Source organism: Cricetulus griseus, chromosome 8 (genome assembly GCF_003668045.3).
Source record: "Cricetulus griseus strain 17A/GY chromosome 8, alternate assembly CriGri-PICRH-1.0, whole genome shotgun sequence".
Classification (NCBI taxonomy): domain Eukaryota; kingdom Metazoa; phylum Chordata; class Mammalia; order Rodentia; family Cricetidae; genus Cricetulus; species Cricetulus griseus.
In genome coordinates this window covers 57216366-57233605 of record NC_048601.1, presented here as the reverse complement: position 1 = coordinate 57233605, position 17240 = coordinate 57216366, and the positions used below count along the sequence as shown (strand labels likewise).

At 46.4% G+C, this 17240-nt stretch overlaps 1 protein-coding gene across 4 annotated transcripts in view; it reads left to right on the top strand.

The window, feature by feature from the left end:
- Positions 1 to 17240, top strand: part of Dysf (dysferlin) — a 199811-nt gene that overhangs the window by 36972 nt on the left and 145599 nt on the right. For all 4 annotated transcript variants that reach the window (XM_027428547.2, XM_027428543.2, XM_027428546.2 and 1 more), the window contains exon 4: positions 16045 to 16150. In XM_027428547.2, the coding sequence (XP_027284348.1) occupies positions 16045 to 16150 (106 nt within the window). The remainder of the gene's footprint in view (positions 1 to 16044; positions 16151 to 17240) is intronic.

The following is a 17240-nucleotide window of genomic DNA, read 5'->3' as shown; positions in this document are numbered from 1 at the left end:
TTACCTCTCTCGGTTTATGCTGGGATTGAACCCAGGGCTCCAAGTCTGTTAGGCACGTACTCCTTTAACTGAGCTGCATCTCCAGTCCCTGTTCTGGCTTCTGATTAGCTAAAACTAAATATGAATAGTCACTCTTGTGCTGTTTAGGCACGTAATTACTGGTGAAATAGTCACTATAAAATGATAAAAAGAGCTAAATTTAAAAAACACAATTATTTTTGGGGGCTGGAGAGATGGCTCAATGGTTAAGGGCACTTGCTGCTCTTCCAAAGGACCTGGGTTCAATTCTCAGCACCCACATGTTGGCTCACAACTGTCTGTAACTTCTGTTCTAGGGGACCCGGCACCCTCATACAGACATACATGAAGGCAAAACACCAACGTACATAAAATAAAAATAAATAATTAAAACCCACAATTGTTTAAGAAAATAAAGCAAAGGGCTGAAATAATGTGTAGTAAAGGTGTTAATGAAGTGAAATCAGACTGAAGAATCCTACGACAGTAGCTGTCAACTCACAGTTAGGAAAATTAGACTTGATGGGAACAATTCCATGCAAAGTTACCCAAAATGTGAGAGAGTGGCATCTTGTAACACCTGATGTTCACCCAAAAAATAAGAATCAGAGATACAGGCTGGAGAGATGGCTTAGTGGCTAAGAGCACTCACTGCTCTTGCATCGAACCTGGGTTCAGTTCTCAGCACCTACAGGTAGCTCACAACCATCCACTCCACTTCTGGGGGATCTGATGCCCTTTTCACACATATGCATGTGGGCAAAACAGTCACGCACATAAAATAAGTCAATCGATGAATGTAAAATAAGGGAGACAGATTTATGGTGGAAGACATGAATGCAGAATAATTTTTCTCAGTGAAAATAGTTTTGGTAAAATGGAAATGAAGATGTTATGGGACAGCAAGGTGGCTCAGCTAGTAAAGGCAATTGCCACCAAGTCTGATGATAGGAATTCCATCCTGGAACCCATGTTGCAAAAGGAGAAAACCTACTCCTATTCATTGTCATCTTAGCCCTATACCAGTGTTTCTCAGCCTGTGGGTCAAGACCCCCATGGGGTCACACATCAGAGAGTTACATTACAGTTATGAAGTAGCAACAAAATAATTTTATGGTTGAGGATCACCACAACATGAGGAACTGTATTTCAGGGTCACAGTGTTAAGAAGGTCGACAGTCACTACTCTACACATGTACTGTGGCATACTCATGCCCCTCCCCAAAGAAATATTAACAAATTTTAAAAAGTTGTTAAAATAGAAAAGAATATGGCACTTTCCTCCCCCCACTATCTCTCTGAGGATGCAGACAGGTCTCTCTCTCCTTCCTCTCTCTCTCTCTCTCTCTCTCTCTCTCTCTCTCTCTCTCCCTCCCTCCCTCCTCTCCCCTCTCTCCCTTCCCCCACTTTCTTCCCTTCCCCAATAAAACTTCCTTCCCATGGAAAAAAGAAAGAAATAGTGACATAATTACATGAATACAGGGTGGACCCGCACATTAAGCTACTTGGTCTTATTTGTCCTGGGAAGTGATTTCCCAAGAGAAATTAATTAACACAGGTATAGTTTTTACTTAAATGTTTGTCAAATATAAACATGGGAGAAAAAGAAGAGTCTCCTGAGGGTAAGACCACAGGGCCCCATGCCCAGCTGAGCTCTAGGTAGAGAGGCCAGAACCAACTGATACACACACAGGCCATCCAATTGAAAGAGACTCTCCAAATATGGCATGTGCAGACATACACTGAAAGATTGTTTATCTTGAATACAACCCTAAGGGGAACTCCTATCTTTTCTGGTCATTTTCTCCTGTAACTGTGTCCCCTTGCTTTTTAGTGAAGCAGTATAGTTGGAGACCCTGGTTTACACTAAGAGCCAGGGTGTGATGGCCTTTGGTGGCCTTTCTTCCCGGTATTCACAGTAGCATTTCCTGGCGAATGGGGTGCCCACTCATCACCTTCATGACTGGTGACTCTGGAGGACCTCCTATGTACACCCAGACACCTGCTTGCCTTCACTCTTTCTGAGGTTTGAGCACCAATGATGGTGCCTGTAACTTGCTGGGCCCAGGGGGCAGCTGAAGTACTCCCTAAACACTGATGCTCCTTCAGCTGTCCCTCCTCCAGCTGCTCCTCCTCCACACCCACATCAGGCTGGATAACCTAGTCCCATGTGGATACTGAGACTTCGAGAAGAGCTGAGAACTAGCCACATGGCCTTGTGCAGGTCACACGTGCTTCCCAGGCCTCTGTCACTTACTTTCTTAGGGTGTATTGAGGGAAGTGTAAGGGACCTGCTGCAGAATGGGTACTCCACCCAGTTAGTGACTAGCACTCCTGTCCTCTGTGCTGCTCTTCTGGTGCCCAGTTGCTTCAAGTCTTGAGTGATGCAGCCATCTCCTGTTGAAGTTGCTCTTGGCGACTGTGGTTTTAACAGAGACTGCCTCATTCTGGTTCATAGATGGCAGAGGTGGCACCATGCTCTGTTCTTCTGTGTTTACTTGTAAGGTGCTGTTTTAGAGTCCTGACTGCTCAGATAGAAAGGGGATGTGCTCATGTGAGTATCCAGGGTCCACAGCCAGTGAGGGGGAGCCCTCTGGGGAAATGGTGGACCTTTCTCACATGGAATTGCACTGGGTAAGCCAGGTGTTGGTGGCACATGCCTTTAATCTCAGCACTTGGGAGGCAGAGGCAGGTGAGTTCGAAGCTTGCCTGCTCTACAAAGTGAGTTCCAGTACAGGCCCCAAAGCAATACAGAGAAAACCTGACTCGAAAAACAAAAACAAACAGAAAAGAAAAAAAGAAAGAAATTGCACTGGGCAGGCTTCAGTCTTTGGGGAGGAGGTGAGGGTGACCCATGTGAGGATCTGAATACAGCCTTCTAAGATGGAAATGTGAAGGAGATGGCAGAGTGCCTGAGGGAGGGGTCAGTTGGTGTCTGCCTCCAACCCTGGAGGATGTTGATGGAATTGAAAGGTCCCATCCTGGGAGGAGCAAGTGGTCCAGGTCTTCCAGGCTGTCCAGGACCTGCATAATGGCGTGAGAATGAAGGATAGTGGGGGAGGGGGCTGGGAGTAGGGGGACTTGCTCAGTGGTTAAGAGCAGAAGACTTGAGTTGAGTTCCTGGCACCTACATCAGGTGCCTCACAACTACCTACAATTCCTGTTCCAGGGCCCTCTTCTGGCCTCCATGGACACCTGTGCTCACATTCACATACACACATAGTTAAAAATGAGAGGCAGGGGTATTTAAGCTCCCTCTTTAGCAGTGATTCCCAGACTAGTACTGTTTGGGACACTTATTGGGACACGGAAGTGGCAAGGTTGTTCTGAAGTTTGAATAACAGTGTGTCTGCCAAAATTTTGCCATGGATGGAACACTGAAGAGGTTGAGTATGTGGGCCATTGATTATAGCAGGATCCACACAGACACACACACATCAATTCTACAGCCCATGAGCATGCTCTGCATGCCTTGGCATGTATACACATTCTTTCATTAAAAGAAAAGAATTGGGCTGGGGTGCTGACTTAGTCTGTGCTGCACAAGCACAAAGGCCCAAGTTCAATCCCCAGAACTCATGTAAAATCTGGGTGTTGGTGTGTGCCTGTAATCCAGGCACTGGGGGACAAGAGACAGCAGGCTCTTCACCCAAACCTAATTAATGAGCCGCAGGTCCCAATGAGAACTCCTGTCTTAAAAAAACAAGGTGTCCTGAGGAACACCACGCAAGATTGACCTCTGGTCTGTGTACTTACACATATAAGAATATACACACATGTACCCTAAATTTTAAAACCTACACAAAAGTGTGTATATGTATATGTGTGCATGTGTGTGCGTGTGTGTGCGCGTGTGTTCGTGTGTGTGTGTGTGTGTGTGTGTGTGTGTGTGTGTGTGTGTGTACAAGCCCCATTATTAAGCAGGCATAAGGGGAAAGCATCAGTTATTTTATTATCAACCATTTCTTCCCTCTCTCTCATAGCATCAAGTGTTAGCAACTTGGTTTAGATCTTGTTCCACTCTCCCTGAGCCTATGAAGCTTCAAGCTTCACACACACACACACACACACACACACACACACACACACACACACACACACACACACACAGGACTCCTGCTTATAAAACTGACATCCAGCTGTGTGCATTGGCCTGCACTTTGCTTTTTGTCACTTTCCATGTCAGTGTATCACTCGACAGTATGTCACATTCATTCCTCAGTCGTCATGTGTTATTCTGACTTGGATACGCCCCTATTTGTATCACCTTGCCACATCAGTGATAAGATAACCTAGTCTCACCTTGCCCTTACTGGCTGGAGTTTGGTTTTCTCCCAATTTCTTGCTTCAAATGATTATCCAGTGAACAATTTTTTTTTTGTTTGGTTTTTTTGAGACAGGGTTTCTCTGTGGCTTTGGAGGCTGTCCTAGAACTAGTTCTTGTAGACCAGGCTGGTCTAGAACTCACAGAGATCCTCCTGCCTCTGCCTCCCGAGTGCTGGGATTAAAGGCATGCACCATCAACGCCCGGCTTAAGTGTTTTTTTTTTTTTAATATTTTATTTTAAGCATTGGTCCCTAGAAGTGAGGCTATTAGATTAAAGAGAATAAGCATATAAGATTTTTGGAGGGGCTGGGGAACTGTTTGCTATGCCAGCATGAGGACCTGATCCTGACACCTTGAACCCAGATAAAAAGTCAGATGCCGTGGCATACACCTGTAATCGTAGTCTTGGGAAGGTGAACATAGGTGGATGAATCTCTGGGCCCTGGCCAGCCTAGCCTACTCAGGCAAATTTCAGGCCAGTGAGAGATTCTGTCACAAAAAAACAAGGTGAAAGATCCTACGGAATGAATGACACCTGAAGTTTTCCTCTGTCTTCCAAATGCATGGTCATATAGGTGCACCAATGCCTGGTTATAAAGGTGTGCCTTTATCTGTACACAGCATCCATCACCCCAACACACAGCCATATACTCACAAATGTACATTTGCTCTACCCCAACACACAGACATGCAAGCACAAATGTACATTTGCAAAAAAGAGGCTTGGAGATGCTTCCAATTTGCTTTTCAAAAATAACCAAACTTACATTCATGAACAGTGTAGAAAAGGTGTCTTTTTACTTTTAGTGTGATGGTCAAGGGGAGATATTTTGTAGCTTGTGTTTCCTTGACTTACAGCTAAACATCTTTCATACGGTTAATGCCCCTTCATGTTTATTCTTCTGTGAATTTTTCTTATTTGTTTGTTTGTTTTTGAGTCAGAGTGTAGCTATGTAGCCCAGGCTGGTCTCAAATTCATGATTCTCTTGCCTCACCTGAGTTCTGGGATTATAGACCACCACCTCTGGATATTTCATTTACTTATTTAGACAACATCTTACTATGTAGCCCAGGCCGGCCTTGAAGTCTGTCATTCTCTGCCCCAGAAGTGGTGAGATCATGCAGTGATTGTCTACATGAGGTTTTAGTTTCTTCTGACTTCATCTTAACTCTGTACATCCAGGGTCTCATTAGCAATCCAAACTGCTGGTCCATTCTAAGTATGGAGGACCTTTTCTCTCTGCTCTCAGTGGCTTGTCGCAGGGCATCCTCTCTCAGATGGGCACTCATGAGGGTGTTTTAGAGTTGGGAACAGCAGGCATAGTAAAGTCAGCCTCCATTTTGCAGGCTGTTTTCTGGACTTGTTAGGAGGTCTTTGGGGTTCAAATACAGAAAGTTCACCATCCCATTGTTCCCTGCAGGCTCAAAAGCACTGGGCACACCCTCATTTTCAAGGATTTTGAAAACTATATTTTGCTCTGGATTCAGTCCAGGACATCCCTGGATTGCAGGATAATTTTTTTTTTTTTTTTTTTTTTGTCTTTCTCTGGACTGAAGGGGAAAACTATTTAAAGTTACCCCTGGACTACCTCTAGGGAGTCAGGTTCCGGAAGGAAGGCTGCCTGAGGCCAGGAGGGTTCGGGGGCTGGGGAAGGTCCTGCCATCTCTCATTTCCTGTCTTTCCATGCCAGGCGTGCAGAGCTGAGAGCCCAGGAGGCTCGGATCCTGAGTATTTCTTCCCTGGAGTGAGTGTGTGTGTGTTTGTGTGTGTGCCCCAGGATGGACGGGGTTTAACTCATGATGAGAGGATGCAAACAAGTTGCTGGAAACATACATACACACGTCATTGTCTTGGTTTCAAAGATGAGAAACTGACCCATAGTGACCCTTCTTGAATATTAACAATACAGTTTTACGATGTTAAGAAAATAACAGGAATTAGCCATAGCGGTGGTAGTGCACGCCTTTAGTCCCAGCACTTGGGAGGCAGAGGCAGGCAGATCTCTGATTTGATAGCAGCCTGGTCTCTAAGAGCTAGTTCCAGGACAGCCTCCAAAGCTACAGAGAAACCCTGTCTCGAAAAACCAAAATAAACAAACAAACAAACAAAAAAACCAACCCCCCCAAAAAACAAAAACAAAAAAACAAAAAAAAAAACAGAAACAAAAACAAGAAAAGAAAATAACAGGAATTAGTACAGAGGTGGCCCACATGCCCTTCACTCAAAGCATGCTGCTGTGTGCGCCTCCTGTTGTTTTAATTTTCTCCTCATTTCCCCTTCTTCCCTCCTTGTTCTTCCTCTCGTTTGAAGGTAATTCATATTTGTCACAGTCTTCTGGTCCTACATACTGCAGGGAAGATTTCTTAAGACTAGGGTTATTTCTTTTCATAGCTGTGACACCATGTTAGCATCAGTAGATATTACATGGAAGAACTTGATAGATGGAATCTATGGTTTATAACATCCTGTTTAGCTTATTAAGAAATGCTTCTCAAACCAGTGCTTACTCTTCTCCCAGAACCAGATCCAGTCTAGAGTCCCACATTGAATTTTGAGTCATATTTCTTTAGCTTTCTAGTTGCTATTTGTTCGTTTTACTTTTGTTTGTTTGAATTTTTAAAGAGTCTCATTTAGCCCAGATGGCCTCCAACTTGCAATGCAGCTGGGGGTGACCCTGAGGCTCCAATCCTCCTGCCTCCATCACCCAAGTACTGGGATTCTGGGTGTGGGCCACCAAGATCTGCTATCTTAGCCTTCTTTAATCCCACCGTCTTTATCTTTTATGGAAGTTTATTTTTATTTAAAAATATTTTAGCCGGGCGTTGGTGGCGCATGCCTTTAATCCCAGCACTCGGGAGGCAGAGGCAGGAGCATCTCTGTGAGTTCGAGGCCAGCCTGGACTCCAGAGCGAGTGCCAGGATAGGCTCCAAAGCTACACAGAGAAACCCTGTCTTGAAACCCCCCCCCCAAAAAAAAAAGAAAAAGAAAAGAAAAAAAAAGAATTTATATGTTTTATGTGTATGGGTGTTTGTCTGCATGTGTGTTTCTGTACCTGGTGCCCACAGAAGTCAGAAGAGGGCATCGGATCCCCTAGGACTGGCATTACTGACGGCTGTGAGCCTTGGTGTGTGTGTGCTTGCACATGTGTAATTAAACCTGCTCTTTATTTTCCAGCCTTTGGAAATCATCCAGTGTTTTCTCAGGGTTAGGTCACCACATGCTGCTGAGGTGGTGTGTTTGTCTCAGGATCTGGGGACACAGGATGTCTCTCTGGGTTTGTGGGTCTCCATGCCTAGCCTGGTGCTGATTTCCCACTGCGTATTGCTGTGTACTCTTTTTCTTGGAGTTAAAGCCATGACCTGGGACCATGGAACTGCGTTGTTTGTCAGACTGTCTCCCTCATCAGCACCTATGGTGGTCCTTCCCATCTGCCTTTCCAGGAGTCTGCAAACTGATCTCCAGTACTCCTTCCACTGGCCTGAGGGAGCATTTGCACACTGCTCCTGTGAGCACACTGGGCTTTGTCTCTCCAGGCCTTTCCTGGAGCTCCCCTGGGCTCTGGTCTGTTGGTTCTTTGTCTCAACTCTACCATGGAGAACCTTCTGGAAGGAGGAAGAAGCCATTCCTTGGCTGGGCTGTTCTGTTGAAGTCTCCCACTGCTGGGTCACAGTCCCCTGGTTATGAGTGTGTGTGTAAACCTGAGGTTAATTTTGGGTATCATTTCTCAGGCATTTTTCACCTAGGTCTTTGAGACAGGGTCTTTCACCGACCTGGGCCTCCTCATGTTGGCTACACTGGCTGGGCATCAAACTCCACCTCTCCAGCACTGGCGGACACCATCGTGCTTGGTTGCTTATGTGGATGCTGAGAATCAAACCCAGGTCCTCATGCTTGGGCAGCAATCACTGTACCAACCGAGCCATCTTCCCAACCCATCCCGTGTGAATGTTTGTTGTTCATCCTTTTTGTTAACCCTTTAGAGGTCAGACCTAAGAGGAGCCTCAGAGCCGTTTGCTGAGTGAGAATATGCAGAGGACAGAAAAAGGGCACTCAGGGGCGGAGAAATGGAGGATTTACCCAGCTAGCTGTGCTCCAGGGCATGCCCTGCCTGCTAGGGGAGCTTCCATTACTGTCTGTAGGGACTGGCTACTCTGGGAGGGTCAGTGCCTCCATGTCAACAAGATCCAGGATGTTAGGGCATAAGGAACACACAGGAAAACACTGGGCATGCAGGTTTGTGTCTGTAACACCAGCTCTGAGGAGGCTGAAGCAGGGGGATCATGGTTTCAAAGTCTTACTGAGCTTCATAAGAAGACCTTATCTCAAATAAGCAGAGCAGAACAAAAATCACCAGAAAACAAAAGCATGATGCATACAGCTTGGAACTAGATGTTTTGTAGTTTTTTTTTTTGTTTGTTTGTTTTGAGTTGAATTTGATCAAATCAATGGGCTGTACCCCTCCCCATTATTGGCACATTATAATTACACATGTTTGTGGGGGCCGGCATGATATGTTGATCCTTGTATACAGTGCATTCTGTCCACACGGGGGTGATGAACGGTGCCACCTCCTTACCACACCTTTGTACTTGGGGCCTCTAAGGCCCTCTCTTCTAGTTACTCTAGAGCCCTCACTGTGCTTATCACTGAACTTATCACATCCATTTGTGCATAAGTACCCGCTATCCAGCCTGCCACAGCCTACCTCCTATCCCCTCACACCACCAGTAATCACTCTTATACATTCCAATCTTTTTTTTTGTAACAGGGTCTCATGTAGCCCAGACCAGACTCAAAATCACTGTATAGCCAAGGATGACCTTTAACTCCTAATTCCCCTGCCACTACCTCCCAAGTGATGGGATTACAGGTCTGTACCACTATATCTGGTTTATATGGTGCTGGAGATCAAACTAGGGGCTTCCAGAGTGTTAGGCAAGCACTTTGCCCTCTGAGCCTATCCTCAGCCCCATAGTCAACTTAAAAATGATTTTACATGTATGAGTATTTTGCCTGATTGTGTGTGTGTGTGCTCTACATGAGTACAAAGCCTATAAGGACTAGAAGAGGGTGCCAGAGTCCCTGGAAGTGGAGCTACAGACAGTTGTTAACCACCGTGTGGGTACTGGGAACTGAACCCATGTCCTCTGCAAAAGCAGCAAGTGTTCTTAACTAATGAGTCATCTCTATAGCCTCCCACAATCAACTCTTTGAGCACCCACATATGGGTGCAAATATGCAAAGTTTGTCTGCATCTATTTCATGTACCGTAGTATTCCCTAGGTTCATCTGTTTTGCTGACATGATAGGATATTCATTGTCATGGCCGAGTAACATTAATATAGCCTGATAGTCCAGCACACACACACACACACACACACACACACACACACACACACACACACACACACGAGTACATCGCATTTAATTATCCATTTGCCTAATGGATGGGCACCTAGGTGGATCCTATGCTTTGCTGTTATAAACAAGTATGTGCAAGCATGTCTTTTGCATGCTGGTGTTTCTTTGGGGTATATTCCTGGAAATATAATAACTGGGTCTTACAGCAGATCCAGCTTTAGTTTCTTGAAGGTCCTCCATACAGTTCTCTGCAGAGGCTCTCCTGATTTCCACTCCTACTGGTCTTCCTTTGCGTAGATGATCCCAGAGCTCTTATTTCTCAACCACCGAGATAGCGTCTGAGTTTCCTCTTTTCCATGCAGTATGTTCTAACTCTCTTACAGGCTTTGTTTTTGCACTTGACCATGGGTCTTGAGACTTTCCTGTGGAAATATATTATTTTATAGCAGGGTTTTGTAGCATGGATGTGCTGTACTGTGTCTACACAGTCCTGATGGTTGGTGGCTGAGTTGCTTTTGTGCTTTGTTCTTACAAACAATGATGTAGTAAGACTCAAGGTTTTTAAACAAGATTGTTTCCATTTTTTCATATTTCATTAGCATAAACTTGGTTGCCCCCCCTCCTCAGTCCCGCCTTCACACATACTGCTCAAGCGTCGGGTTTGGAGGTTCCCGCTTGGCACCTCTCTGACGTTCATGGATAAAACAGCAAATCAGCTCTTTCTCCTTGAGGGAAAATGTGTTTCCTGTCAATCTGCAGCTGCTCTCCCTCCATTATGCCCGTTCCTGCTTCTCTTTCTTTGGGATGGCAGTGTCTCTTTTAGCCCCCGCACTTCTGCTCCCACATTCCAGCAGTTCTGAAACAACAGAGCTAAGAGAAATGACCAGAGGAGGAGGCTGGGAGGCCTGTGGTGTTTAGGTGGGGCCAGGCCCACAGGGCTGCTTCTGACCTATCAGGCTCTGCACACACCCAGCTGGCTCCCACAGCCCTGGGCCTCACTGGACTCTTGTTGATGCCACAGGCCACCTAACAGATCATTGGTTGGTGCCAACTGAGCCTTGTTCAGGAGACCCTTAGGCCTAGAGCCTGTACTTCAGTGTTTATCTTCAGATGAGACAGACCAGAGCTTGTGTCCCTTTGTGTAAAGTCACAGGGGAGGGAATTTGGGGAGGGTCTTCAAAGCTCTCTTTCCTTTGTAGAACTGAATGGATGAATTCGTGGCTTTTATCATGACCTGTGATGGAACCTCGGACTGCTTTAACCCATCCCAATAAGTTTCTGCAACCTGCCCCTCCTCCTTGAGCTATGCTTCCACAGCACTCGCCCATATAGGAGGCTTGTCCCCACAGTTTGCCCCTTGGGTCTTCGGACAGGCAGCCTCCAGCCCTTCTTCCTTAAGATATAGGGCCATCTGGTACCTTGGAGGGACTGGCCCTAGAGCCTATGGAGGCATCAAGGGCATATTTGATGGCCCCAGAAGAAGTATCAGGGAGGAAATGACAGTCATTCTTAGCGAGCTCTGGGGGGCAGCTGGAAGGGCTAGGGCTGGCAGAGGTGGGGCCAGCACTTCCTTTTGCATTTCCTGCCATTGTTCCCCAGCCCACTTCCGGGAATTCTCCATGCCTGTCTGGGAGGGCTTTGCCAGCAAGCCAGGCTCAGGTGGTCCACCTTTACTCTGGGCATCTGGCCAGGGCTCCTAAGACCAGCTTCAGCCACACTGAGCTGTTTGGTTCCCTAGACTGCTGTCTGGGTTTCTGTTCTGCTGTTGGACCTGGCCTTCCTGTTGCCAAGGCCAGACATCTCAACTGTAGACACTGCCCACATATGGAGGGTCCTTGGGCTGTTTGCTTGTCAACCTACTTGATCAAGTCACACTGGTCTGCTGCCCAGGATTCCCATAAAGGGAATCTTTTACAGGGACTTCTGGATTCTGAGGACACTTTGGTCATCGTACTGGGGACAAGTCCTACTCCCATGATAGTCCTTAGGGTACACCTTCAAAGAGACCCTGCTTAGGAAACTACAGTGCAAAACTTCCTGCTGGCACCAGGGGACAGAGAAGCCCACATTCTAGAAAGCTTGACCTTTGTGGGACTTTAGAACCCTGGAATGCCTCCCTTTCACTCTTTCTTTAAAGAAATAAATGTGAAGCCAGGTGTGGCATGGCAGACACAAGCCTTTAATCTCAGCACTTGGCAGGGAGGGGCAGGCAGATCTCTGTGAGTTCAAGGTCAGCCTGGTCTACATAGTGAATTCTATGACAGCCAGACATACATAGTGAGACTGCTTCAAAAAACCAAAATAAAAAAAGAAATCTAAGAGAAGGACTGGGAAGATGGCTCAGTGGTAAAAACACTTGATGTTAAAGTGTGAGATCCTGGGTTCAAATCCTCAGAACACCTGTAAAGGTTGGATGCTTATTTTGAGCATCTGTGATCCCCATGCTCTTACAAGGAGACAGGAGGAAGAGGCAGGCAGGAGAATTCCCAGGAGCATGAAGAGAAGTTGGCCTGGAGTATGCAATAGAAAAGCAGTAAAAAGAGATCCTGCCTCAAATGAGGTGGGAGGTGAGGACCAACAATACAGCTGTCTTCTGGATGCAATGCTCGCACACACACCAACACAAACATACAAACGCTCCAACAAACATGCACACACACACACACACACACACACACACACACACACACACACACACCATGTTTTTTGTCTTTCTAGAAAGGGAAACTAAGATGACTGAGAGCATGCCTGTCCTAAGAGGGTGCAAATACATGTATTTTGTTTCCAGGGAGTTTAATGATTATTTACATGAACTTACAAGTTATTTATTTATTTATAATTAACTAGTTAATTTAATGTATATGTGGGGAGCATGCACATGTTTCCATCTATGTGGGGAGTCTGGAAGACAACTGAGAGTGTCATTCTCAGGAGGAACGCTGTCCACCTCCTTTGAGACAGGATCTCTCACTGGCATGGAGCTAACCTGTTAAGCTAGCCTGGCTGGCCAGTGAGACCCAGGGGTCTTTCTGGTCCCCACTTCCTAACACTGATGTTACAAGCCTGTAACAACACACTTGGCATTTTTACATGAGTTCTGGGGATCAAACATGGTCCTCATACTTGCAAGGCACTCTGTTGAGCTAGCCATTGCTCATCCCTATTTATTTTTATGTGTGTTAAAATACATATACAAAATCTGCCATTTAAAACAATATTATCTATTATCTATCTATCTGTCTTCTATCTATCTATCTATCTATCTATCTATCTATCTATCTATCTATCTATCTATCTAATTTATTTTTAGATAAGTTCTCATTGTGTAACTTTGGCTGGTTTGGAACTCCCTGTGTAGACCAGGCTGGTTTCAAACTCACGGAGATCTTCCTGCCTCTGTCTTCCTAGTTCTGAGTCTAAAAGTATGTATCATGATGCCACTGCATTTTAACACTTTTAAAATGCACAGTCCAGTGCAACTATCACACCCATCCATCTCTAGATTCTTTCCCTCTTCCAAGCAGAAACTTTAACCCATTACCCAATCTCTTCCTTTCCTCCCTCCCAGCTCCTGGCAACCACTGTTCTATTTTCTGTGCTTGTGGATATAACTAGGTACTTGGTAAACTGGGATCCAATGGCATTTGTCCTTCTGTGTCTTCAACACTAATTCTTTTATTATTAGTTTTGGACAGTACTGGGCACTGCACTAGTAGCCTCATGCATGTAAGGCAAGTACTCTATCAGGGAGCTACAGCCCCGTCTAGTCCAAGGCTAGTCCCAAGAGAAGTGTCAGGAATTTTTGATACTGAATAATATACCACCTGTATGCATATTTACTTTTGTTTGCCCATCCACCTACTTGACTTGGTTGCTCCTATCTCTTATTTTTGTTTATTTATTTTAAAATTTAATTTTGTTTTATGTGTGTATATATTTTGCTTGTATGAATGTTTGTGTACCACTTGTGTACCACTGCCAGAAGAGGCAGAAGAGGGCATTGGATCCTCTGTACCTGCAGTAACAGACAGTTGTAAACCTCCATGCACGTGCTTGGAGTCAAACTCAGATCATCTGGAAGAGCAATAAGAGCTCTTAAGCCCTGAGCCATCTCTCCAGCTCCTCCTCCACCCTACTGTCTTTAAAGACAATGTCCTGTGTATCCGAGGCTAGCCTCAAACTCAAAACTGAGGGTAGCCTTGAACTCACGATCCTCCTGCCTCTACACCCTGTTTGCTGGGCTTATAGACACAAACAACCATGCCTGGTTTATGAGGTACTGGGGATGGAACCCAGGGCTTTGTGCATGCTGGGCAAGCACTCTACCAACTGAGCTACACCTGGGCCCTTCTCATCTTCTAATGCTTGAGGAGTTGTTGCTTGAATTTGCTGTGCAGATATCTGGAGTCGGAAGTAAGGTTTGAGACTGGATTGTATGTCTATGTTTAATGTTCCCATAGCACCCCCAGTTCTGACCAGAAGCATGCCCAGCAGGGTTCCAATTTCTCCACATCCCTCTCCCTTCCCTCTTTCCTTCCCTCTCTCCTTCCTTCTTTATAATTGTCATTCCTATTAGTTACTTTTATTGTTGCTATGACAAAATGCCCTACAAAATAACTTAAGGATGGAAGGGTTGATTTTGGCTTGTGGTTTGAGGATGCAGTCCATCATGGCAAGAAGTCATGGTGCAGGAGCTTGAGGCAACAGGTCACAGTGCATCCATAGTTAGGAAGCAGAGAGAGATGCATGTTGGTGCTCAGGTCACCTTTTCCTTTTTATGCATCAGGACCCCAACCCATGAATGGAACATTTCAAGTGGGTCTTCCCATTTCAATTAACCCAGTCTAGAAACTCCCTCACAGATGTGCCCAGAGATTTTTCTCCTGAGTGATTCCAGATGCTGTCAAGTTGACGGTCAACATTAACCATTGCAAGTCTATCCCTGTCAACTTGACACCTCCATATATCCCTTTAAAGCCAGAACATTCCAACTCTTGTCCCTATAGGCTCCCAGTTTTCTTATAACGCAAATGTATTTTTAACACCATCCTAGTAGAGATGAGGTGGTGTCTCACCAGCGTAGAGTTTCAGAACTCAACCAATTAAGTCAAGATTGCAAGTTTCACTCCATGGGTCCATTTAAACCCATATGCTGACCATTGTTACAGAGACCAGGGAAAGAACTGTCTTAGATACTGGACTAGCTTTATTCATTTGGAGAAATAAGAAAAAAAGAAAAACCAATGATGAACGTGTCCCCGTAGCTTCTCCTAGGACTGATGAGGTTCAGTTACTTCCTAGGGAGCAAGCAGAGGCTGAAGCAGACTCCAGTGACAGGCTTTAGGTGACACAAACCACTTGCTGCCACTGCAGTGGGGGAAGAGTGGATGGTGCATGGTTTACAACCCAAGGAAAGGACTTTCTCCTCTGCACTCCTTGAAAGGCCTTCCTTGGACCATCCTGCCAGAGGCCCACTCTTTCCCAAGAGCTCATTCTCATAGTGGTCTCTTCTCTCAGTGAGAAGTGTGGTCTCAGGAGTGTGTGTTGGATGTCTGGTGAAGGGGTCTGTCTCCCAGACCCAGAGTTGTTTTCTCCCTGGGTCTGAGGACAGAATGGGTCCTTGCATCTAATTCATGATTGGTGCTGTGCTTCCTGGGAACTTGTGTGACAGTCTGTGTGACGTGGGTTGCAGCCTATTGAGGTATAGGGGCAGCAAAGTTGTGAAGATGGGGTAACCGCCTCTGTCTTCTAGTGATGCTGGCCTGGTTAAGGTCTGATGGCAGGACTGGGCGTGTGACTCAGCTGAGAGAGTGCTTGCCTAGTATGCATGAAGCCACGGGCTTGATCTCCAGCACTGTATAAACCCGATGTGGTGGGGGACACCTGTAATCTCAGCACTTGGGAGATAAAAAGGGAGGGTCAGAAGTTGAAGGTCATCCTCAGCTACACAGCGAATTTAAGGTCAGCTTGGGCTACATGAGATCCTATCTCAAGTAAGTAAGTAGGTAAATGGTCTATCTGATAGGAAGATGCTTCTACTCATGGCAGCAGTATGGCTAGGCTGAGGCTGGACAGAAGGAGGTCAAGGTTGAGCTTGGGGAAAAGCAGGACTCTCTGATCTCTCTCTTCTGCTTAAGTGTTTTCTTCAGGTGTCTGCTCCCCCTAAGATGGCACTAGGGGAACCATCTTACATGGGTACCATAGATACATGGAAAGCCCTAAGAGTCCCAGGGAACTGGTGCCCCTAGGTAGATGGGCTGACTGGGTGGTGGGGGCAGTGGGAGAAGATCCAGGCATATTAGGCTAGTTTTCACCATTGACCTTCTTTGTCTTCTCAGGTTCCTTGGGGAAGCCAAGATCCCACTCCAGGAAGTCCTTGCTACTCCCAGTCTGTCTGCCAGCTTCAACGCACCTCTGCTGGACACCAAGCAGCAACCCACCGGGGTAAGTGCCTGCACTCCTCTGCCCATAGCCACCTTCTGTTTGAGGCCTGGTGGCCCTCCCCGTGTCTATGTCAGGGGCCAGCTCCTGGGAGCTAAGCCTGCCTCTCCTTGGCTATGGCTTAGTGTGCCAGAAAGGACTCATGATTGGGACCTGCAGGGCTCAGTGAAGCCTGCCACACCCCAGCTTGGCAACTTCTGAGTCTGGCTCATCTGTTCACCTCCTGTTCTGCGTTCCAGTCACCTCCTTAGTCTGTCTGGCAGACTGCCCTTCTTCATTGCCAGTCCTCTTCTCCAGATGGGGAGTGCCTGAGTCATCTGGGCCACAGGTCACAGGAGAGGGAGGCAGACAACTCTCCCCTGTCCTCCTGGGGCCAGTCGGGACCCCTTCCTTTTCCTCTCTTGTTCTTATCGTCCCTCCCCCAGCTTTCCCATGCTCTCCTAGTCCACACAGCCCATTCCCAGTCCTCCTTGATGGCCTCCCGTTATTTTTAGTGGTCTAAATATACCCTGCAGGATTCTTCCTGGTCACTAGAACTCTGGGTCTGCCTACATGCCAGGACACACAGGTGCACTGCAGATCCGGACATGCTTCTTCCCAGTGAATGAAGCCTGTGGGACTGTGGGCTATTAGTCTCCTCATAGGAAGGCTCTGTGTGTGTGTGTGTGTGTGTGTGTGTGTGTGTGTGTGTGTGTGTGTCTGTGTCTGTGTCTGTGTCTGTGTCTGTGTCTGTGTCTGTGTCTCTGTGTGTGTTTGAGTCTTTGACTTGTTGGGAGAGTCAAGAAGGAGTTAGTTTGGGCTGGAATGAATGGGACCACACTGGGTTGTCACTGGGAAAAGAGAGCAGCTGGGGTCCCAGTGAACAGATGTGCAAATGGGGATACCACCACAGTTCATCTTAAGACTCTCTGAGAGGAAGGTTCTTGAATGGCCCTAGTGTCTGTATTCCTGAACTTGTTCCTGAGGCATCCTAGGCCAGGGATGCCACTCGCTTCCTTCATGAGTATGATTCCCAGGAGAATACAATCCTGCCCCAGGTAATGGCCTTCCTTCTGGAATTCCATCTTGCAGTGGGTGGTGTGCAATGATGGCT